The 24072-nt window shown below is 46.1% G+C and overlaps 1 protein-coding gene across 2 annotated transcripts in view; it reads left to right on the top strand.

The window, feature by feature from the left end:
• DNTT (DNA nucleotidylexotransferase) overlaps positions 1 to 24072 on the top strand; it is a 1394583-nt gene that overhangs the window by 1070143 nt on the left and 300368 nt on the right. For both annotated transcript variants that reach the window (XM_086922528.1, XM_086922529.1), the window contains exon 8: positions 13313 to 13415. In XM_086922528.1, coding sequence (XP_086778654.1) covers positions 13313 to 13415 — 103 coding nt within the window. The remainder of the gene's footprint in view (positions 1 to 13312; positions 13416 to 24072) is intronic.

The following is a 24072-nucleotide window of genomic DNA, read 5'->3' on the forward strand; positions in this document are numbered from 1 at the left end:
ATCAGGTGGTGAAAAACTTGGGCTTTAAATTTGAGAGTCAATTGCTATTTCATACCCAACTAAACTTGGCAGTGGGCACCTGCTTTGCCCTCCTGCAACTCTTTCAGAAGTTTCTGTTACTATTGTCCTTGGCGGCCAGACAACAAGTGATTCAAGCCCTGATCTTCTCACGTCTTGACTATGAGAATGGTCTTTACTCATGCATGCCTAAGTACCTGATTGATAGGCTTCAGCTATTCCAGAATGCAGTGGTACGAACTATTTTTGGGCTTTCCCATGATGCTCATGTGTCAAGCTATCTTAGGAGTCTTCATTGGCTGCCAATAATGAAAAGGATTATCTTTAAGATGCTGCTTGTGACCAGGCTACTTAAAAAACAGGATTTTGTTCTATGCCCCACAGAGAATTCTCCGCTCTGCGAATCACTTCCCGGCCAGTACCCCACGTATCAAGAAGGCTCGGTCAGGGGGAAAGGCCTTCTCCTTTCTGGGCCCATCCCTTTGGAACAAACTGCTGCTGACCCTTAGAAGCATCAAGTCAACACCCGTGTTTCGGAAGCAGCTGAAATCTTGGCTTTTTTCCAGCCCATAGCTCCTTGTTGCCCCTGATGACACTCTTTAGCAATCAGCACCATGACAGTCCTTGGAGTAGCAGTTGCACTTTATAAATATCCCTACATAGACATAGACAGTCTTTAATAAATAGATTTAGACTGTGGACCATCAGATGCCTGCTGAATACAAAATTTCCTAGCTAACGTGCAGGAAAGTTTCAATTCTATTAAGGAGGTGGAGGCGAGGATTAGGCTGTCACTTTCTCCCTTTATTGTACTCCAGCAGCCATTAAAAGTATAAACATTCACATCTAAACTACATTTCCCATGAACACCAGGGAAAATGGAAACAAAAAATTTCCCATCAGTAACTGTCCAATCCCTAGCCAGGGCTCCTCATATCCTCTTCTGTTGGCCCTCTATCCTCCTCTTTCTTCCTGCGACCCTTCCACAGTCATTTGCTCGTTATTCCTGCTTGCCAGCATCAGAAACCACGGCATAAATACACTAATTAAGCCAAAAGGAAAATAACTCCTGTAAAACTCAATTAGCACTACTGGACAAGTCAATGACAAAGAAAATAACATTGTCTGCAACAGGACACATTTGAACACTTCATCATAAAGAGTTTACTTACCGCCACAACGCAGAGATTCTGGGAGGGTTCAAATGAAGACCGGGTGGGCTAATCCTCGCCTCCGCCTCCTTAAGAGAATTGAAACTTTCCTGCACGTTAGCTAGGAAATTTTGTATTCTATGTCGGGGGCGGAGGCTTCTGATTAGGCTAGTTCAAAGCTTATCCACCACCAACGAAGCCAGCAACACTACTGGCTTAAAGTAAAATCTCTTGAAGGTGGACCAGTCTGTGGCTTTCAGAATGTCCTCCAGATGAGCCCCCATGGCAAAAGCTTTAGATGCCATCACACCTCTCACAGAATGAGCCCCAAAACGGGAGATATCTATGCCAGCGTCCTGCATAACCCAGCGTACCCATCTCGCAATAGTAGGGGACGAGACCGCCCTGTATGGTTTCGTAAGAGCAATGAACAATTGCTTTACACCCTGTGGGCGTATATCTATCGTTGCCACTTCATAGGCCTTAAGTGCTCTAACCACACATAGCTTAGGAACATCCGGGAATGCAGGATATGAAATAGAAGGCGAATCGCCCTTGGTACGTCTAGAAATGTGGAAAGTGACTCCCTCCGGAGTAAAGACACGTCCTGTAAGGTCTAAGGCCCTCACATCCGAGACCCTGCGACAAGAGATGAGACATAGCAACATCGCCAGCTTAGCTGAAATCTGCTTCCTCGATAAATATTTGTTAGAGGGCCACTCTCGGAACAAGTTAAGGACTTTGTTTACATCCCACAAAACTGAGTAGCGGGGCTCCAGAGGAACTGATAACCTAACACCCCGCAACAGTTTGCATACCAGAGGATGTTCCCCAATCGGGTGATTATCCAGAGGAGCATGGCCTGCCCAGATGGCGACCGAAAGGTATTTATTGACCTGTATGCTAAACCTTCACTTGCCAGTGAGGCTAAGAAGTTAAGGACATGGACAATGTCCGCCCCCCATGGGATCAACTTGTTTTCGCAGACACCAACTACTCCACCGAGACCAGGCTGACCGATACCTCTTGTTGGTACTGTCCGTCCAGGATTTTGCCAGCAGCTTGGCAGCGTCCTCCGAAAGTCCCGGCACTTTCCAGCGTTGCCTGTAACCCGCCAGGCCATCAGACGCAGATTGCCCATGGTCAGAAGGTGGTGGGGATTCCCTTGAGGATCCTTGAGGAGATCGTGATCGAGGGGTAGAGGGATTGGAAAATCCCAGGAAAGTTCCATCAGAACTGGAAACCAGGCTTGCGATCTCCACGTCGGGGTGACCAGCACCAGATCCGCCTGCTGTCTCCTCACTTGGGTTGACACTCTCATGATCATCGCAAAGGGGGGAAATGCATAATCCCTCTCCTTGCTCCAGTCCTGCAGGAAAGCATCTACTGCCACTGCGTCCGGGTCCGGGCGCCAACTGCAATAGCGCTTCAGCTGGGCGTCCAGACAAGATGCAAAAAGGTCCACCGAAAACGGACCCCATCTGGTCTGGATTGCCCCGAACACCTTGGGATGAAGCTGCCATAGGCTGGTGTCCTTCCAGTGACGAGACCACCAGTCTGCCACCTGATTGGATGACCCGGGAAGGTGTTCCGCCGATAGGGATATCCTGTTGGACAGGCAGTACTCCTATAGATTGCGGGCTAGATCGGACAATGCCCTGGACCGGTTTCCCCCGAGATGGTTAATGTAGCGCACCGCCGCCACATTGTCCATTGTCCTTCATCCAGCACTTCACCGCAAACGAACCCGCCATCAGCTCCAGGCAGTTGATGCGAAGGGTCTTTTCTGCGGATGACCATATTCCCCCGGTAGAAACTGCGCCCCCAACGCGCTCCCCAGCCCGTGCCACTGGCGTCGGACTCTATTATCAAATCTGGCTTGGACCCAAAGATCACCCGACCGTTCCAAGCTTCCATATGCTCGATCCACCACCGTAGTTCCGTTCTCGCCTCCTCCGTGAGGGGAATGACTTGAGAGTAGGTGAGACCCTTGCAAAGGTGAAAAGCCTTGAGGCGCTGAAGGGCCCGGTAGTGCAGAGGACCAGGGAATATCGCTTGGATGGATGACGACAGAAGACCTACCACCCTGGCCAGGTGACGTAAAAAAATCGTAGGTCGCGCCAGAGTTCGTCTCAACTTGTGTTTGATCTTGGATAATTTGCGAGAAGGAAGAGACGAGGTGGCCTCCATCGAGTCTATCATAAACCCTAGGAATTGCATCCTCTGAAATGGTCGAAGGTCTGACTTGCCCTCGTTGATGATGAACCCCAGGGACTTCAGAAGGCATACCGCCCTCTGAAGGTGGACCAGCAACCTCCGCGGACATTGATTCAGGAGGAGCATGTCGTCTAGATAAATTATTAATTGGATGCCCTCCGAGTGGAGGCTCTCCACCACCGGCTTCATCACCTTGGTAAAACACCACGGAGCGGAGGACAGTCCGAAAGGAAGGGAGGTAAACTCGTGGACCTGCCGGCCCCACTGAAACTGAAGAAAGCGTCTGTGTGGGGCGAAAATAGGGATTGTGAGGTAAGCATCTTTTAGGTCCAACCGGACCATCCAATCCCCTTCCTGAATCAGGTCCCGCAGGAGGTGAATACCCTCCATCTTGAAATAGCGGTATATAAGCCACCCGTTGAACTCCTTGAGGTTTATCACAGGACGATAGCCTCCGTCCTGTTTCTCCACGAGAAAAATATTGTTGAGGAACCCCTGAGGGTGTAGATCAGACCGCACAATGGCCCCTTTCTGGAGAAGGCCTGCGACCTCTTTGTCTATTAGAGTACACTGGGCCGCTGTGAAGGCTATAGGTCTGGGGTGAAAACCCTGCCTGGGAAGCTCCCAGTATTCTATTTGGAACCCTCTGACAGTCTGTAAGACCCAGGCGTCGGAGGTAAGCAAAGACCAGGCTTGAAGAAAACACTGAAGTCTGCCCCTTAATCTCACACCCCTCGCATTCTGAACCCTCACCTCTTTGATTATTGTAGCCGTCGTCTCCTCTGCCTCTTCCACCACGGCGGCGGGGGTAACCTCTGGTCTGTTAGAAATTTCCGAACTTGTCGGGATTCTGGTACTGACCCCTTTGGGAGTCGCCCTGCTTGTAGGAGCCTCTGTTATAGGGCATGCTGGTCGATTCCACGACCATTTGCTCCAAAAACACGGGGGGTGAAAATACGTTTAACTGACATCTGGGCCATGTCAAGGGAATTGAACGTATTCACAAACTTGCCTAATTCCTTGACAAACTGGTCTCCAAAGAGATTACCCTCTGCCATTGGGCCTGCCTCAGACGTAGCCAGTTCCCCTAACTTGGGATCGATTTTAATTAGAATGGACCTCCTTTGCTCTGTGGAAATCACCACATTAGCATTCCCGAGGAAAATAATTGCCCTTTACGCCCAACCTGAGAGCGTGTCTGGGGAAATTAGAGAGCCTGATGCCTTGGCGTCTTCGGCCATGTCCAGAATCTTAGCCAAAGGCCCCGCCGTGTCCAAGAGTTTATCTTGGCACGCCCTCCAAGAGCGATCTATGCCTTTCTTGGGTCTTTCACGAACTTGGTTAGAAAGGTGGACATCTTGGGGTAAATCTCCGGGGTAACCGTGACCTTGCCTTCTTAGGTAGGGTGCGGGCACTCTGCCCGCAGGCAACTACGCACCTCCTAATCTAAAGGCTTACGAATCCTGCCCGCCATATAGGCTACTACCTTGGGAGCAGGAACCCATTGCGACAAGCGTGGGTGGAGCAACTCGTCCGGATTAAGCATGTCCGTGCTGGGATCTGAGGACGACGCCTGAACGGGATGGGGGGGAGCCACGAGCGCTCTGGTTCACCATCCCATCCGAGGTCTGGGGGGATTCATCCGAGTTGGTAGAGGCACATCCTTGGGAACCCCACAGTCTCCAGTCTGCGCCCCCTCCGGGTTTGTAGGAGATTCAGAGGTTTTCGCATCCAGGAACGCCTTCTTTAAACGCGAAAAGGCATCTGAATCTTCCCCCGCGTCCACCGAGCGCTTCCGCTTAGGATCTATCGCGCTCGTAGATGGTTGGCCTGGAGGTAGGGAATTCACTTGTCCCGAAAGGTCTTCCCTCTGGCTGAGGGGTTGGCATTGTGCTTGAAGCTGATCAATTTTCTTCTCCAGTGGCGCAACCACCCGTGACACAGCTTTCAGTATGGAGGAATCCATAACCTGGCAAAAGTGGTCATCAACCGGTAGGTACATGACCTGTTCCTCCTCCTCCTCATAATACTCTTCATACTCCATATTATCACTGATTAGCTGCCAGCTGAAGGGGGTATGATAGGGCCGGACCCTTAAATATTCAACCCACACTTAGCGGGATTATGTAAACACACTGGGACCCAACAGCCTCCACCTATATGGCACAGTGACGTTAAACCTGCCTGGGCCGGTCCCTTCTCTCACACCAATCTGTCTTACCCACTGCGCGGGTGTTCAGGCTCAAGGCAGGGGCTCTGATAAGCTAATTGGCCTCAAACGCTTCCCAAAAACACAAAAAGGCTCAGTAATGACTTCCCCCGTGGCGCGCGAGTCAAAATGAGCCGCTCCCACCGTCGGAACTGCAAAAGCGGAACTCAACGACTTGCGCACACCGGGGGCTAAAGCTCCGAAGAGCAGCAGCGAAAGGGCGCGGGGTCCCCTAGCGGCGGCAGGCCGCCCGCGCACGAGCCTCACAGACAGAAACCGCGAAAGGAGCGGAGAAACGCTCCCGCGGTCGACGAACCGAGTCAAGCTTAACCTTGAAAAGGTAAACACACACGTGCTAACAAGCGCGACACTGCACAGCGTTAACAAATGGAATCGCAGTTAGAACACAGTCAGTCAGAATCAAGAAGGCAAAAACACTTATCTGTATGCTGCTGGAGCAGCGAAGAAAGAGGAGGATAGAGGGCCAACAGAGGAGGATATGAGGAGCCCTGGCTTGGGATTGGACAGTTACTGATGGGACATTTTTTTGTTTCCATTTTCCCTGGTGTTCAAGGGAAATGTAGTTTAGATTGAATGTTTATACTTTTAATGGCTGCTGGAGTACAATAAAGGGAGAAAGTGACAGCCTAATCAGAAGCCTCCGCCCCTCACATAGAATTCAGAATCAGTGTGTCCTTGTCCTTGTGACAACATCTGTGAGTAGCTACTTCCTTTCATCATTTTTTCACGTGTGGCACACCATTTTCACGAGGCTGCACCATTATACTATCAGACATCCCTACATCATTCAGTCCTGAAGAGACCCACACTGATTAGAGGGTCGAAACGCCATCAACACACAGAAGAAGCGAACCATTACTCAGTGCATATCACTGTATATAGCTGCTGTTCACATATAATTGATAATGACAATTGACTTGTATGAAATTGTGGAAACCTTGTATTTAATCATCACACTCTCATTTATGTTTTAGGTTCCCTTTCTCACTTTCGACATTATGCACAAATGTTTTTCAATAGATTTGGAACAATGTATATATCTTTTTCTCTCCTTTGAAAACTTATAAATGTTGTCATACTAAATCATCAGTCTTTGTAGTTTCTTCCCCTTCTGACCTTACTCAAACCCTCCTTATCACAATTGTGCACATTATTACATAAATAGGTTGTATTATTCCACAGGAACCATTGTTTTTCCTATATAACTAATTACCCTGGTTCCTCAGTGAGTAGGGTTCCCCTGTTCTGTCCTTCTACTTTCTGAAAGTGGCATTTTCAAAACACACAATTTAAAAACCATCTTCACTAAAAGATGTATTTTTAACTTCTGAGTTCAGGGAACCTAAGCTCCAAATCTCTAACTGCCCCCTATTGAAAGTTACACATGTAGATGTTACAAGGCAGCTCCAATGATAGCCTATAGGGAAGACAGTCCTTTCAATACTGAAAAGCGAAAGTGACAGTATTTCACTATCAGTTTATGTAAAACACACCAGCACATGTCCTACACTGCACCCTGCCCATGGGGGTATAGGGCCTACTTTAGCAGTACCTTGCATGTAGTATAAGGGAAGGTTTTTGGCAAGTGGGTGCACTTGACAGGTCGACATGGCAGCTTAAAACTGCCCTCTCAGACACTGCAATGGGATTCCTGAGGCACGTTTACAGGGCTACCCATGTAGGTTGCACAACCACTGCTGCAGCCCCACTAGTAGTATTTGATTTACAGGTTCTGGGCACACATAGTGCACTTTACTAAGGACTTACCAGTCAAATCAAATATGCCAATCATGGATGACCAATCATAATCACAATTTGCACAGAGAGCATATGCACATTAGCACTAATCAGCAGTGGTAAAGTGCCCAGAGTCCTAAAGCCAGCAAAAAAAGTTAGAAAAATAGGAAGCAAAAGGCAAAAAGTCAGGGGATAAACCTGCAAAAAGGGCCAGGTCCAGCAGTAGGATTGCCAAATACTAATAAAGTTTCGTGTTGATTACTCCTTTTGACTCTTTGTTCAATCCTACATCATCAGTTTCTTTGTCTCACCTTTGATGCTTATATTCCATAACTGCTGTTTTCCTTTGTAACTGTTTTCCTATCTTTCCTTTCCTCTTTCTTTCTCACTTTTCTGCCTTTCTTTCTCTAACTCGGGTTAATATCCGATGGTAAAAAGCAAGATCTGATCCATGAATGCTGGTGCTAACTAGCTGCTACCACTGACACACCTAAGCAGCAGGAAGAACCGTTCGTAAATTTTGCCTAGAGGCAAGGAAGAACGGCATAATGATGATTATGCTGTAGCTCTCTTTTTTTTATCATTTTTTTATTGGAAAAGAATATAGTAAATTAATACAGCAGTCGACATGTTACAGAGATGTACTCAGCTATGTTGATTACTACAATAATATTGACAAGAGTGCGCAGGATTTCAAGATCAGAATTCATCAAAGACATAGAAACTTCATAAAAGAGTTAACGAAACCAATCTGTTATATCCCTGTCATACATCCAGGGCATAACCAGGTGTGAGATCGGTTCGGCCCTGTCTTACTGGTTACCAAATCTTCCTTAATCGATTGCGCCTGGGATATATTTCAATGATCGCCCTTTCCAGCCCGCAGAGAAACACAAACTCCTGCAACCAGGCCATGATCTTCAGAGCCTCACGCGAAAGCAGGCCCAAGCGATTGCCACTCTTGCCATGGTTACGGCAAAGAAGAAAACCAAAGCCTTTTCCGAAGGAATATTAGACCCGTGTCCAGTAATACTACTCTAGGGTCATACCTTACGTGTAACTTTACACGCTTGCTCATCATGTCAATTACCCTATTCCAGTATGGGACAATTCGATCACTTGAGGCAAAGATATGAACAGTGTCGGTGTTGAGCAGACAGCAACGAAAGCATTCAGAAGTAATCCTCAAACCCCATTTGTACAACTTGTTAGGTATATAATATAGGTCATAGAGCATTTTGAGGGAATGAGTCGTTAGCCTAGAAACTTTCAAAACACTTTGGGCGAGCATGTTTGTACACTTTACATCAGTGATGGAGATGTTCGTTTGTAAATTACGAGCCCTACTAGCAGGCAAGGTCGCAGATCTATTGGTCGGTTTCTTCAAGCTCATCATCACTGAATAAAAATGCAATGTAACCGCATTTGGTGACCTTAATGAATTTTTTATAAAAACTTATTGTAACTTAAACTGATTTCATTAGAGGAAATGTGCAAAAAGAATTTTGTTAATTGCAAGTAGCAAAATGGTCCAAGTTTAGGAGGTGGATATGCCTTGCTTGTTTCCTGAAATGTTGAAAGAAGCCCATTATTGTAAAGCTGACCAAGGGTCGTAATTCGGGAGTCATGCAAACACCTTGAATAGCTGTCCTGAAATGCCCTCTGTAGGTTGGGAATATTGCAAAGAGATGTAGATTGATGGAACACCATAATATGGCAGATGGAGCGAATATTTTACACACCGAAAAAGTCTTTAACTCAGTGTGTTTAAAGTAGGCAGTATCAATCAAGCTCTTATCAAGTGTGACCATCTGTAGGATTCTGTAGCATTCTGACTTCCTCTGCCACTGGTTCTTTCGACTTTTTTTTCGATATTTTGTTTTATTTTATATCCTTAAATTATATTACCAATACAGATGTTGTCCTAGTAGATTTACTGATTTTACACTCTTAGGAGTACTTCTTTGCATGCAGTGCTTCCCATCTTTAGTGTGCGAAAAATCTCCTTAAGCCTTTTTTCATCACTCTGCCCCCTTCATACTCCTGTTGTGACATTTTTTGTATGGTTACAGAGAACAATATCATTTTAACGCTATTTAATTTTTAAATATTCACTATAGATGTTAAAGTCAGAGTCTAATTTAAATTTAAGTCCTGGATACTGGACTCTCTATTTTGGCACAGGGACTCCAATGGATGCATTAAGGCTGGAGCTGGGATTAAAATCTGTCGAGCAGCATGTGGCACTACAACCCCTCCTATATTGGATAAGAATTTGGAGAAAACCTGAGGTGAGGAACTATGCAAGAACTTTGGCCTTATGACAAGTCAGCCAAACTACCCTTGTACAATCATTTGGCCATCACACGGCACTATGGGCTGGCTGGAATTTTCGTATAAACCTGAGAGCTTGCAGTAGCTAGTGGGGAGCTGGAAAAAGAGAAGATGCGAGCGTGATTATATTCTCAATCATCTGAAAGAGAAAATGGTAGCTTACCTTCAGTTCTTCAGAACTTTTCATAAATGTGAATGTGAACACAATCTTTATATCTTGATTGGACTAAGTATTTTGCTAGTGAAACATTTTACTAGTACATGGGAAACGGCAATAGGGGCCCACCCACCTGCAGTCGAGAGTTTGGGGGATGGACATTTATGCTGATTTGTTCTTTTACTCTGAAGGCTAGAAGATCTTACCACCACCCTATTTTCATCATTAACAGCATTATATGTTACAAGTATGCTTTGGCTCAGTCTCTGCATACAGACTCTGAACAAATCTTCAATCTTCAAGACCTCTAGCCACAGCCAACCGTGAGATCTTGGTATATAATAAGAGTCCTGTTTCTACTGGCCAAGTTGTTTCATTGTGTAAGTTCTATTATGCAGTTGCTATTATTTTTTGGTTTACATCTTGATGCACTGATGTCATGCGGTGGGATATTTCTATTTTGAAGACCTGGTCAATGCTTTTACAAGTTTTTTTGCCAACTGCAACCAATAGCACTTGCACTTTAGTAGAACCAAGGGGCATAATATCAAGGACCGGTGTTAAAATTATCGCCGTTTTATCGGCAGGAAACTGCTGATAAAACAGCGACAATGGGCTTGATAATGCGCTCTTGTTAATTCCCATAGAAGCCCATGTTAACACCAGAACATGAGCTTCTATGGGAATTAACAAGAGCGTATTATCAAGCCCATTATTGCTGTTTTATCGGCAGTTTCCTGCCGATAAAACGGCGATAATTTTAACACCGGTCCTTGATAATATAACCCCCAAATTCCCTATGTCCTATCCCAACTCAGTACTTATTATGTTTTTTAAATTGTGGCTTGCAAGCCGGGTAGATGGCACTGTGGCCAGGTAGTCCTTTATGCCTCAAATATCTGGCAGAATTTTAGTGACACCAGTACTTAATTGGCTGACTATTTTTAAACATGTGCGGATTTATATGGGGGGACTCTTTCAAATGTACAGGGATGCAATTATTGTTACATGTTGTTTAGTCAAATTTCATGTTTGATCTCTGAGTTGTTTATTGTATGGGCTGTTCTTCCAGGCTGAGAAATAAAGCTGATAGTACTAGCGTGTGCCTAGTATAAAAACAATCCAGGATACACTTTTTACTCGTTCATATTATTTTACCTTTTTCAGTTTACCTATTTCGGTATTACTGCAATATTCCCTTTCAGACACATTTGTTATTTCTTCTTATTTCTCTTTTAAAGAATATGAGCAATGCACGGGCAGTGTAATGTGTTCAAATATTGCAATATCTTTATTGCTGTTACAGGGATGTGTGAAGTTTGTGTAAATTGGTTTTGTGTAATTACAGGAAATTTCCATAAAATTACACAGAAATTTTGCATAAGTATATGAAATGGAAATCCTGCCTTCAAACAGTGCATGCACTCCGGAGGGAGGCGAAATTAGGCATCTTGATTGCAACACTTCTTCACAGTATTCAGTACATTGATCATGAAGGAGATTTAATTTGGCTGCATTGACTTGGAGACTTAGGGCCAGATTTAATTTAGCGACTCGCAAATTGTGCTCAATTGTGAATCGCAGTTTGCGACTCACTAAATGCCATGTACAACAGTGTCTGAGACACTGTTAGCGATTCCTAATGTCTCGCAAATTGCATTCCTCGTGCATATTAATAAGGCACTTGCAATTTGTGACTCTATTAGGAATGGCTGGCTCTCCTAGGTATGGTGGCCTGCGGGGCTCAGCAGACCTCCATGTCTGCGACTGCTTTTAAATAAAGCTGTTTTTTTAAAAATGCAGCCCGTTTTCCTCAAAGGAAAATGGGATGCTTTAAAAAAAAAAAATTTAACGTTTTCATTTAATTTTTTAAGGGCAGGTAGTGGTCCCTGGGACCACTGCCTGCCCCTAAAAAACTATTTTCTCCTCCATTCGCAATGGGTCCCCTGGGGACCCCTTTCCATTTGCTAGTGCTTTACCACCCTCTTGAAGAGGGCGGTAAATTGTGACTGCTTTGCGACCGCAATTGCAAAACATTCTTACATAGGCCTCTGAATCGCCATTAGGAAGGGACAACCTTGGAAAGCCCCTTCCTAATAGCAATTCGCAATTCCTATTTAGCGAGTCACAAAAAAATTGTGACTCGCTAAATGGGGATTGCACATGGCCCTATTAGATATTGCATGCACAAACGGGTCGCAAACCCCGCTGCGCACGCAAAATAGGGTCATACATCTGGCCCTTAAATCCTGGAGAAGGTTAATGGAGTGCAGAATGTTTTCCTAATAAAATTCAGTGAGCTAGGGCCCTGAAGAAGTCTCTCGTAGGCGACGAAACGCATTGGCTACATTGTGGAAATTCTTTTTATGAAGATTTGAATAAAGAAACTCCTCTGAAAGAAAGAAACACATGAATAGAGTTTATACACCCTGTGTCTCAATAGATATACATCATATAGCTATAAGTGATAAATTGTGTATACTGATCATTCTTAAGTAACTGTTATATTGGGCATTGCTACTGTGAGGAAGATTAGAAGTCTATTCTTCCAGATCTTGGGCACCAGACGAATCTGACATAAATTCACTATATGTGACAGGTGCGATTTCTCTTGCCTCAGTCTTATGATTTGTAAATCAAACAATAAAGCTGATAGTACTAGCATGTGCCTAGTAAAAAAAATCCAGGATACACTTGTACTCTTTCATATTATTTTACTTTTTTGAGTTTACCTACTTCGGTCTTATAACAATATTCTCTTACAGCCACCTTTGTTGTTTCTTCTCAGTTCTCTTTTAAAGAATATGAGCAATACACAGGCATTGTAAAGTGTTCAGTTGCTGCAATATCTGTTTTGCTGTTACAGGGATGTGTGAAATTTGTGTAAATTGCTTTTGTTTGATTACAGGACATTTCCCAAAAATTGCACAACATTTAGAATAATTATGTGGAACGCAAATCCTGCATTTACGCCCTCTCATCCATTTTGTACACAAAGACGAGTTTGCATTAAAAAAATATAGCGAAAAAATCAAGTACCATCAATAACATCTGCTTGAGTTCTGTTTGTTTGCAAATCCGTTCATCTGTGCAATTATTTTGATGCAAATACGGCATAAGAGTGCGACACGGCATTAATTTGGGACTTTAGCTCAGTAATCATAACACAACATTCCGGAAATTACGCAAATTATGCAGAAGTAGTTTACATTTCGCCAGGGCCTAGCTGTGATTTCATCAGGTATTGTCAGAAAAGTAATCCATAGCATAACTGGCTGGTCTTGTGCTTACATTTCAGAGTATAGCATGAGATGTAAGTAAACTCAAAGTGTATATTTTAAAATAAATAGACAGTTCGACAGACGGAGAGATGGATGGATAAAAAGATAATAGTTACATAGAGATCACTATACCATTATAAACGATCACTTCTATTTACATGTTTAATTTTTATGTTGCACTTCTTAGAGGAAAGAAAACAGGACATGATGTTGACGTGCTGATCACTAGTCCTAGCCAAGGAAAAGAAAAAGAAGTGCTCCACAAAGTGATCAGCCTTTGGAAGCAGCAGGTACGACGCAGAAATATGTACTGCATTTATTTCTGTTTACTGTGTGTGCATAATACGTTCAGGAAATTACATTACCTGTGCTTCTATAATTTCAGAAGTGTAATAAAAATGTCAGCAAGTACAATGAAATGCCATAAAGATATATGTTCTGGACCTCTAATAGCCTATCTGCACGCGTGTTACAAGCACACAAGATATGGACAGTGTATTAAACAAAGGGGATGAATGTTGGCAAATCAATCTGTATCTCAACATCCTGTCGGTCTCTTGAAGGGGCGCTGCACAGAAGAAACTACGAGTTTGTTATTCCCCACACTGCAAGGGCCCTGTAATTCTACAAACTAGTAATAGTAGCAGTAGTAGTAATACTAAGAATTAGAATAAAATTAGAAATAATACAACTACTACTATTTAGCCCATATTAACTTGTTATTTCCTATATCTTTACATGGATTTTTAAAATGTGAATTCACAGGTTGGTGTAGTTTGGCTCAGAATAGCAGATGTTTACTGTTACTAATTCAATGACACTCATTGTATCAGTCTCAGGAAGATGAAAGGTGAAGTGGACATGCCGGGAATTGAATCTGAGATCAAACGCAGACTCCTATAGTAATTTCATCAGAAATGGGCAAGGCGAATTTGAAATCTAATTAACAAGGGACTGAAAAGTTGTGGAAAGTCTGAGCAGGTGCAGATGTTTTTTGCGTAAGTTTTAGCAGCACCTTTTGCACTGTGAAAACATACCTAAATCATGGAATGGGAGTATCTTTACATCTAGTGTTAGATAATACCATTTGATTGCACTATCTATGTTCTTTAAGGGCTTCCGACAGTAATGGAAAGGGGCGACCACTCGGTCCCCCCGAACGTATGGTAGGGTGCCCTGACCCCCCAGGGAAACCATTTTGGGCGGGAAGCGTGTCTCGGCTGGTATGCCCGAAGCGGCGTAGCCGGGGCGCGCCTTTTTCCCGCCCAAGAGGGGTTGTCCTAGACACCTACACCGTTGGCCACGCCCTGTAGGCGGATCGGAGGAGGGTACACGCCCTCCCGAGGAAGAATAAAAGGAGCAACAATCCAAAGAAGCATCCTCTTGTTCCGGTGCTTGGAAGCTGCACCTCCTTGTTGCACGTGAGCCCTCGACGGAACAAGGAGCCAATTTTGAGAACTTGTAATTTTGTGCTTCTCTTTTCAGTGACTCCGACTCTTTGGATCCAGGACCTCGTCGAGCGGCAAGTTTCGAATATCCGATAACGATGCCTGGCAAGAAGGTTGGAAAGAAGGTTGGGACCGAACAGATGCTTCGCATGCTGGTGAAAGACATGGCGAACATGAAAAAACAGATGGCGACAATGAATAAAACGGGCAGGCCGAAGAAAGTCATCGGACCAGCATTGCCGGGAGTAGTCCCTGCCGGGAGAGGTAAAAGGGCCAGGAATGGGGCGGCAGGGGGGGAAGCCCCAGTTCCCGAGTCACCCCCGGCGAGCCCGGTCAGTCCAGTGGAGGCCCCAGTTCCGACCCCGAACGCGGGACAGCCGATCCCTGTTGTGGTTACACCCGTTAACGAGGAGGATATGCCTCCCGAGTTGGCCGCCCAGTTAGCGGCATGGTTAGGCAAAAACACCGAGGGTGCTACGGCGCCAGGAGACACGGCCGAAGAGGCCAGGTTACTAATGAAGCAGTTGCGGCAGTCGAGAGATGCTGCGAAGGCGCCTTGTCCTCTTGTTTCCCCTCAGGTTCCCTCGGAACAACCGGCGTCTGGCGTTGGAACACAGCAGGATCAGCTACCGATTCGGGTAAGCAGTCGTTGCCAATGGCAAGGGAGGGACCGTTACCCTCAAGAAGGGAAAGGGTGGTTCAACATATCCCGATGCCCACGAAAGAACTGATCTGGGCTGATAAATATGTGAACATGTTTTCTCTCTTGACCGACCACCATGAGATAGAGCACCTTAAAAGTCAGAAGGATTTGTTGCATCCGAGTGTATGGCGTGCAAAAATGGCGGGATTCAGGGTGGATGAGATGATCGCTAATTGGGCCAGGGCGTTTGCAAGGTTCACTGCGATCATGGGGGAACGTAGGCCCGAGGTATTGACTGAATTGGCTTGCTACCAGACACGTATAATGGATTTCTATGAGACGTATGAAGGCAATCAATGGCTAGGTTATGATAATAAGTTTCGTAAGGCCAAGGAGCACGACTCATCTCTGACGTGGGATTGTTTCGACTCCATCTCTTGGCAGAAGCAGCTCATGCCGAGCACGACAAAGTCGTCTTCGCTTGGCGGGAATGGGGCGGAGCCCTCCCGCCATTATCCGGCGGCGCCCTTTCGGGCAGCCATCAGCAGTGATCAACACCCAAGGGGTAGTGGGAACTCGGGTAGAAAAGGGGTCTGTTGGAGCTTTAACAGAGGCAAATGCACGAGGCCACAAGGGGCATGTAAGTTCAAGCATGAGTGTGCGGGGTGCGGACAATCTTCACACCCCGAGAGTTCGTGCAGAGCCAAGAATGGTGATACAGGGGGTAGAGGAGGAGCCAAACAGGTCTAATGTCGACCGAGGGGCACCGCTACCTACTCCCGTGGACATCATGGCAATGATCCCTTGGCTGAACGAATACCCTGATCATGTCTCCGCCGGGGTGTTGCGAGACGGTTTCTCATATGGTTTCCGCATCCCGGCGGGGGATTTTCGGGGGGAATCACAGTGTAAGAACCAACTGTCGGTTCAACAGAATACGGCGGTAGTGCAAGCTAAGATTGCAAAAGAGGTGGCCCGTGGTCAGGTTGCTGGACCCTATGGGCATCCGCCAGTTGCTAACTTCATTTGTTCACCGTTGGGAGTAGTCCCCAAGAAGGACCCAGGTGAGTTTAGGTTAATCCATAACTTGTCCGCTCCTAGGGGTCTTTCGGTGAACGATGCGATTGACCCCGGAGTTTGTTCGGTGCGGTACGCCTCCTTCGATGAGGCCGTCGCCATGTTGAATCGCCTGGGGCCCGGAGCGCTGATGGCAAAATCAGATATTGAATCAGCGTTCAGGTTGCTCCCGGTACACCCGCTGGATCAGCGTTTGTTAGGTTTTGTGTTTCAAGGACGCTACTACATGGATAAATGTATGCCAATGGGTTGCTCCATCTCTTGTGCGTATTTCGAGAAATTCAGTTGTTTTTTGCAATGGGCGTTCACCAGAGCTACGGTCTTTACGCAGGTTATGCACTACCTTGATGATTTTTTGTTCCTGGGGGCAGCCGGTGACACAGAATGTGCACAGGCTTTACTGGAATTTTGCAATCTCATGAAACGATTTGGCGTGCCACTGGCACCAGGGAAGACAGTGGGGCCATCTACTTCACTCGAGTTTCTTGGAATTGAGCTCGACTCTGTGGAGGGTTGCTTCCGTCTACCCAAGGAGAAGGTAATGAAATTTAAGGCTTCTCTCGAATTGTGCATCTGCGAGAAAAAGGTAACTCTCCATCAGTTGCAACAAGCAGTGGGCCAGCTTAACTTTGCCCTTAGAGTGATACCGATGGCTCGCCCCTTTTCCCGTTCTATTGCACAAGCCATGGTTGGCCTCAAGGAAGGGCATCACCGCACACGACTGTCAGCAGAGGTTCGCCAGGATATGCGCATATGGTTGGCATTTCTGGCAGATTTCAACGGTCGCGTCGTGTGGAATAAGCCACCAGCCTCCTCCGAGGAGCTGGGGCTATGGACCGATTCGGCGGGGAGTGTGGGATTTGGCGCCATCTTTGGTAATCAATGGTCGGCGCGAACATGGCCGACGTGGTGGCACGACAGTGGGCTCACAGGTAACATTGGGTTTCTTGAGCTGTTCCCCATTTTGGTGGCCTTGAAGACATGGCCGGATGGGTTTCGTGATCGCACAGTGGTGTTCTGGTCGGATAACATGACCGTGGTTGAATGTATCAATAATCAGGCAGCACGCTGCAAGTGGATTTTGAGATTACTGAAAGAAATTGTTCTACTGTGTATGAGACTAAACGTCCACTTTAGGGCAAGACACGTGCCTGGTGTACTGAACCAGGCGGCTGATGCACTCTCTCGTTCCCACATGCAGGCCTTCAGAGGTTATCTACCCTCTGCGGACTTGGTGGCGGCACCATTTCCCGGAGCTCTCTGGTCACTCGGTGCCCCGGATTACAAGACCTCGTGGGAGCAAGTCTAGCACCCAGGACAAGGAAGGCATACGAAGGAGCGTTCCGTTCCTATTGGTCATTTTTGGGTCCAGCTAGAGGGGAGCATTGGGGGCAGGAGGAGTATGTCCTGAAGTTTCTGGTATCACTACATCAGGCAGGCCGATCAGCGGCAACAGCCAATAGGCACCGGGCCGCCATTGCCTTCATGGCGCAGGCTCATGGCATCCAGGACCCCACATCGTCCTTTCTCGTAAAAAAGGCACTGCGTGGGTGGCAACGCCTTGAGGGTCGTAAAGTGGACGAGAGGCGCCCGATTGGGCTAGCAAGGTTGTCCCTGTTAATGTCCGTACTCCCTGCGACATGTTCATCCCAGTCAGAGACAGTGCTTTTCCGGGCCGCTTTTGCATTAGCATTCCATGGGGCTATGCGGGTAAGCGAACTGGTAGCGAGGAACAAGCAGGATACGGGGGGAGGTCTGTGTCGAGAACACATTCAGATCAAGGGTGACACAATGGTAGTCACAATAGCCAGGTCCAAAACCGATCAGGGAGCGATCGGGGACAGTGTTGTTGTCCAGCGCATGCTAGGGTCCCCCATGTGCCGGGTGAAATGTGTGGAGGAATATTTAGCGCAAAGGGCGGCATCATGGGGGGGAAGCTTGCTGAGACACACCGACGCCACCCCACTGACTAGGTTTCAGTTTCAGCGGGTGCTAACAATGGCAATCGCGGCAGCGGGCTTGAACCCGAGCGATTTTGGGACCCATTCCTTCCGGATAGGGGCTGCTACAGAGGCTACAGCCAGGGGTCTGAGTGTTGAAAAGGTGAAACAATTGGGACGTTGGTCCTCGAACTGTTATAAAAGGTATGTGCGGTTGCACATGTTGTGAAGCCGATGTCATTCACTCACGCTTCTTGTTTTCTGTTTGGTTTACAGTTTCGCGAGCAGGCTTTGCGGGGCGGACTGTGCAGTTGACCCGACACCTGGGGACCAGCGGTCAAAGATCACCGGCTGAGGGAAGAGTGGTGTGGGTCGTTGGCCACTCATACGTGATGCGTGCCGCGGACGTATTCAAAGCAGGTGACATGATTCACGTGGCTGGGGAATACGGGTACAGGGTGACCTTCCACGAAAGGGGCGGACTCTGTATTGACCATTTTCAAAATTTTATTGAGGGACTGTTAGGGCGGACGAGGTCACCGCCGTCTGTAATCATAGTACACCTTGGGGGCAATGATTTGGTGACCATTGGTCGACGAGTACTTCTCGAGCTGATTTTATCCTCTGTTAGTTGGTTGGCGAGAAGGGTTCCAGGGTGCACGATAGCATGGTCGCACATGATTCCCAGGAAGGTGTAGCGGGGGGCCCTCTCGGTGTCAGCTTTGAATCAGTCGGTAAAGAAAGTCAATAACAAACTTAGTAGGTTGTTTCGCTCAGGACAGTTGCATTGTATTCCACATGGATGTATTCGGGGGGACCACATGTATTTTGAAGATGGGGTCCATTTGTCCCGGGAGGGGAATGTCTTACTCATAGGAGACTTCATAGCCTGGTTAAAGGGTTTGTGTAGCCATGACCTTTAGTAGGAGTTTGTGGGGGGTCCGGATAGCCGGTCAACGATCCGGCCTGTGGCGGTAAGGTCATGATCGGTGAGCAGTAATTGGAAGATCCCTAGAGGTGGGGCGCCACCCATTATGGATGGGAGCGCCCGGGGGGAGGCGGCCATTGGCCCCTCACACGGGGAGGCGGCACCCTCTAAGGATGGGGCCGCAAAAAGGGAAGGCGGTCATAGGCCCCTCCCAGGGGGGGAGGCGGCTACGGGCCCCTCCTACGAATTTCCCGGGGCCAGGACATCCGCGACGGCGGATGTGGTAAGCAGTGTGGGGTGGGAGAGGGGTCTACGCTACCTTCTAGACACCTCACACGAGTCCTCGGACGACCACTAAGATGGCGTCGAGTAAATAAGGGGCCCCCGTTAAGACAAGGGAAATTGGAAGTTGGCACAGAGGTACAGTCCTCTGTGCGGCCGCCCCTCACAAGTGAGGGGGGAGTTCTGGTATTAGGGATCTGACACCGGTTACGACCTTGCCGTTGGCCCGTAATGTTAGGATGTACAATTTTTATTTAGAGAATATGCATTTGCAGGATGTTTAGACTCGGCTAGCAGAACCTTTGTATCAGAGATGTGTTAAGGTTAGCCAATAAACATCGTAATGTATAAATGAAAAATTGTACATGATATGAAACTGTTATTTTAATGTTTTAATTTTGTTTCATATTTTAATAAATACGGCCGGGAGGGTAACTCCCTCCCGCCTTCCAAAAGTTTAAGAACTGTGTCCGTCTACCCATCCTTGGGGATTGTGTTGGGAGGGGGTGACGGGTATCCCGGCCATATGGAAAGGGGCGACCACTCGGTCCCCCCGAACGTATGGTAGGGTGCCCTGACCCCTCCGGGAAACCATTTTGGGCGGGAGGCGTGTCTCGGCTGGTATGCCCGAAGCAGCGTAGCCGGGGCGCGCCTTTTTCCCGCCCAAGAGGGGTTGTCCTATACACCTACACTGTTGGCCACGCCCTGTAGGCGGATCGGAGGAGGGTACACGCCCTCCCGAGGAAGAATAAAAGGAGCAACAATCCAAAGAAGCATCCTCTTGTTCCGGTGCTTGGAAGCTGCACCTCCTCGTTGCACGTGAGCCCTCGACGGAACAAGGAGCCAATTTTGACCCACCCACCAGCCCCTTATGGCAACGATTGGTATTGCAATTAAGTCGATTTGCGGTGATAATATCTCTTTTTCCAGGTTGTTTTAATAAAGTTTGGTTTGTTCTTAAGGCAATAAAATGATTTGCTTTGTTTTAAGCGGAGTATCACAGTCTAGTGAAAGATGTGTTACATGTGTAGATAAAGGTTTATATTGCGAATGTCCAGTATAATCGCTTTTCCGCTCCTCATTAGGTTCAAAATGTCGTATTTATTTTGGTCGGGCGGTAAGGTCATGATCGGTGAGCAGTAATTGGAAGATCCCTAGAGGTGGGGCGCCACCCATTATGGATGGGAGCGCCCGGGGGGAGGCGGCCATTGGCCCCTCACACGGGGAGGCGGCACCCTCTAAGGATGGGGCCGCAAAAAGGGAAGGCGGTCATAGGCCCCTCCCAGGGGAGGAGGCGGCTACGGGCCCCTCCTACGAATTTCCCGGGGCCAGGACATCCGCGACGGCGGATGTGGTAAGCAGTGTGGGGTGGGAGGGGGGTCTACGCTACCTTCTAGACACCTCACACGAGTCCTCGGACGACCACTAAGATGGCGTTGAGTAAATAAGGGGCCCCCGTTAAGACAAGGGAAATTGGAAGTTGGCACAGAGGTACAGTCCTCTGTGCGGCCGCCCCTCACAAGTGAGGGGGGAGTTCTGGTATTAGGGATCTGACACCGGTTACGACCTTGCCGTTGGCCCGTAATTTTAGGATGTACAATTTTTATTTAGAGAATATGCATTTGCAGTATGTTTAGACTCGGCTAGGAGAACCTTTGTATTAGAGATGTGTTAAGGTTAGCCAATAAACATCGTAATGTATAAATGTAAAATTGTACATGATATGAAACTGTTATTTTAATGTTTTAATTTTGTTTCATATTTTAATAAATACGGCCGGGAGGGTAACTCCCTCCCGCCTTCCAAAAGTTCAAGAACTGTGTCTGTCTTCCCATCCTTGGGGATTGTGTTGGGAGGGGGTGACGGGTATCCTGGCCATATGGTCTGTAGTTGTTTAATTCATATTTTTTGTCTTCCGGGCTATGACATACAACAATAGGTCAGTTCACTTCAGAAATTGGTTACCTTTACTATAATTGACAGTATTCCGCGTTTCTACAAGAAGCACATATGCACGCTATTTAGTTCACTTCTGTGCTAGGGACATCAGTTGCAACAACGGTATTTTAGGCCATAAAACACATTTTTGCTTTTACCCAATTTTTTTTTGTATTAGTGATGGCTCGACAGCTCCTCCAACAATAACGTTTTGCAAACATGAAAAAGAAGCATGGAAAAAGCCAAAAGGCTCCCAACACCGCACCTATTGGCTTGGCCAATGCTTGGTTTATGTGTACTCAGTAGCAGTCAGAAATGTAGGCAGGGAGAGGGGCAGGCGGGCTACACAAACACATATGCACTCACTCATTCATTCATTCGTTAATCTTTATTCGGTTTAGAAAACCAAAAAGGACACAAAATAAAAACAGTTTATACATAGTGATAAACACAGTTTGAATAATTGTTTCCATGATTCTCAGTTGGACAATTGTACTTAATACATTTTTGCCTTCAGAATATAAAATCAGTTACTCGATAAATCAGATAAAATACAATAAAAATGCTAAGCTTACTATCCAGTATATGTAACACATAGAGTGAAATGTAAGTTACGGGCAGAGGTTTCATAAGGTGCAAATGCTAGGAAAGTACATTTAAATATTTAAAGCTTTCTACATAGACTCTAGACAAGGAATAAAGTCCAAATGCTATAAAACTGCATATAGGTACTTAAGCAGCACATAAAGTGTGCAAAAGGTGCATATGAGTATCTGAAGTTTCTGCACAGGTTTTGGGCAAAGAATAAAGTGCAAATTCAAAAGATTTGCATATAAGTATTAAAGTAGCACATGTAGTTTTGCGACATTAAAATGTCATGCCTTTTTCTTGCCTTAATAAATTGACAGCAAACAAGTATCTGCTAACACTAAAAATAATTTTCTGTGAAGTAACAGTTTTTAGGACTTTTGTCCCATCAGAACAAGATCTTATCCCCATGTTCTGACAAATGGGCTTGATCCATTTTCACCTTCGGATGGCATATACTGTGCAGAAAAATAGTATATGGGGATCGTTTTCTGGTACTTTAGGTTGACATAAGAGACAGTAGTCATCATTGTCAACACCATTTTTTCGACCCCATTTCACTATGTTAGATTGTATTTGCAAAACACCATAGCGAAACTTCATGTACAAAGATTTTGCCACTGAGGTTGGACTTCAATCAGATACTGCGCAAAAAACGGAAGTGTTTTTGTAAGGAGGAACTGAGATATCAACCTACCAATATCTGAACTATGGGAGACACTATTTTGCATATATACCCAAAATGTAGTTTTCAAGATTTTTTTTGAGGATGGTGACAATAAAGTGGGCACTTCCCAATAATGGTTCAACCCAAATTTGCAAAACCATGTGTGCACATGCTTGGCCCACAGAAGTCTAGCACACTGATACAACCTTAAGATCTCTTCTAACCCTTTTTTATAACTTGCAAGTTCTACAGTGGTCCACAAATGCGCCCAGAATAACAACGGTCTTAATAGAGCCTGGTGGTCAATGCGCTTTATATTCAAATCTATGGTAATAGGGATCATTCGTGTGCGTACTGGAAGACGTAACAGCATCCTAATAATTTTGTTTTCTTTCCCTGCAAACGTGTTCCTGCAGGTAGCCCCCCAAAGTTCTGCACCATAAAGTGTTGTGGATTGTGCCCTGTATTTGTACACTTCAAGTGCAGGAGACACTGCCTTGTTAATACTATTCTGATGTTTTCTTAATATTGGGGAGGAATTTTGGAACAGAATAGTCTTACTTTTCTGCAGATGTGAGTGCCATGCCACTTTAGTGTCAAGTGTGATAACTAAGTAATAAATATTTGGCACATATTCTAGCTTCTGTTTTTGGACAGTAATGTGCTTCTTGAATGGTTTGTGTGGTCTGACTGCCATATATTTTGTTTTGCTATAATTTATTTTGAGGCCCTTTGAGTTACAATAGTCACTAAATAACTCTAATAGATTTTGAAGTCCCTTCGGAGTTTGTGACAATAGAATAGTATCATCTGCAAATAAAAGAGCCGGTACTGACACCCCTCCTAACTTCGGTGAATCTTGTCTGCACCCCAAGAGATATTTTGTGGCATCATTTACTTATAGTGAGAAGAGTGTGGGTGCCTTCACACAGCCCTGTCCTACACCCCTCCTTATAGGGATTGCCTCCGTGAGTTCTCCCCTCGGTCTCCATCTAACATTTGCACAGTTATCTTCATGTAATCTCGTTATCTGTACAAGGAGATCCTCGTGTACACCTTGATTTTTTAGATAGCTCCAAGCAGATCTCTGGGGATAACGTCAAAGGTGGCCTTCAAATCTATAAAAGCTATGTACAAGCGGCCTTTCTTTAAAATAGTGTATTTCCATCCCGTGCAGAGGAGTCTGAAGGGCTGACCAATTGTGCTGCTTCTAGCTCTAAACCCAGCCTAGTCCTGAAATAAAATGTTATTTCCCTCTATCCAGTCATTTAGTTTTGATAAAATCTGCTTAGCATAGATCTTTTGTAGGGTATCAATTAGGCTTGGGTGGTAAATTCCGTTCGGCTCCCGGAATTTGGGTAATTTTGCGTTCCGCGGAGAACGCTAAATTGCTTAAAATTCCACGTCCGCTGCTTGGTGGAATTGTTTGCTTGTTC

Source organism: Lissotriton vulgaris, chromosome 5, assembly GCF_964263255.1.
Source record: "Lissotriton vulgaris chromosome 5, aLisVul1.2, whole genome shotgun sequence".
In the NCBI taxonomy this organism is placed as follows: Eukaryota; Metazoa; Chordata; class Amphibia; order Caudata; family Salamandridae; genus Lissotriton; species Lissotriton vulgaris.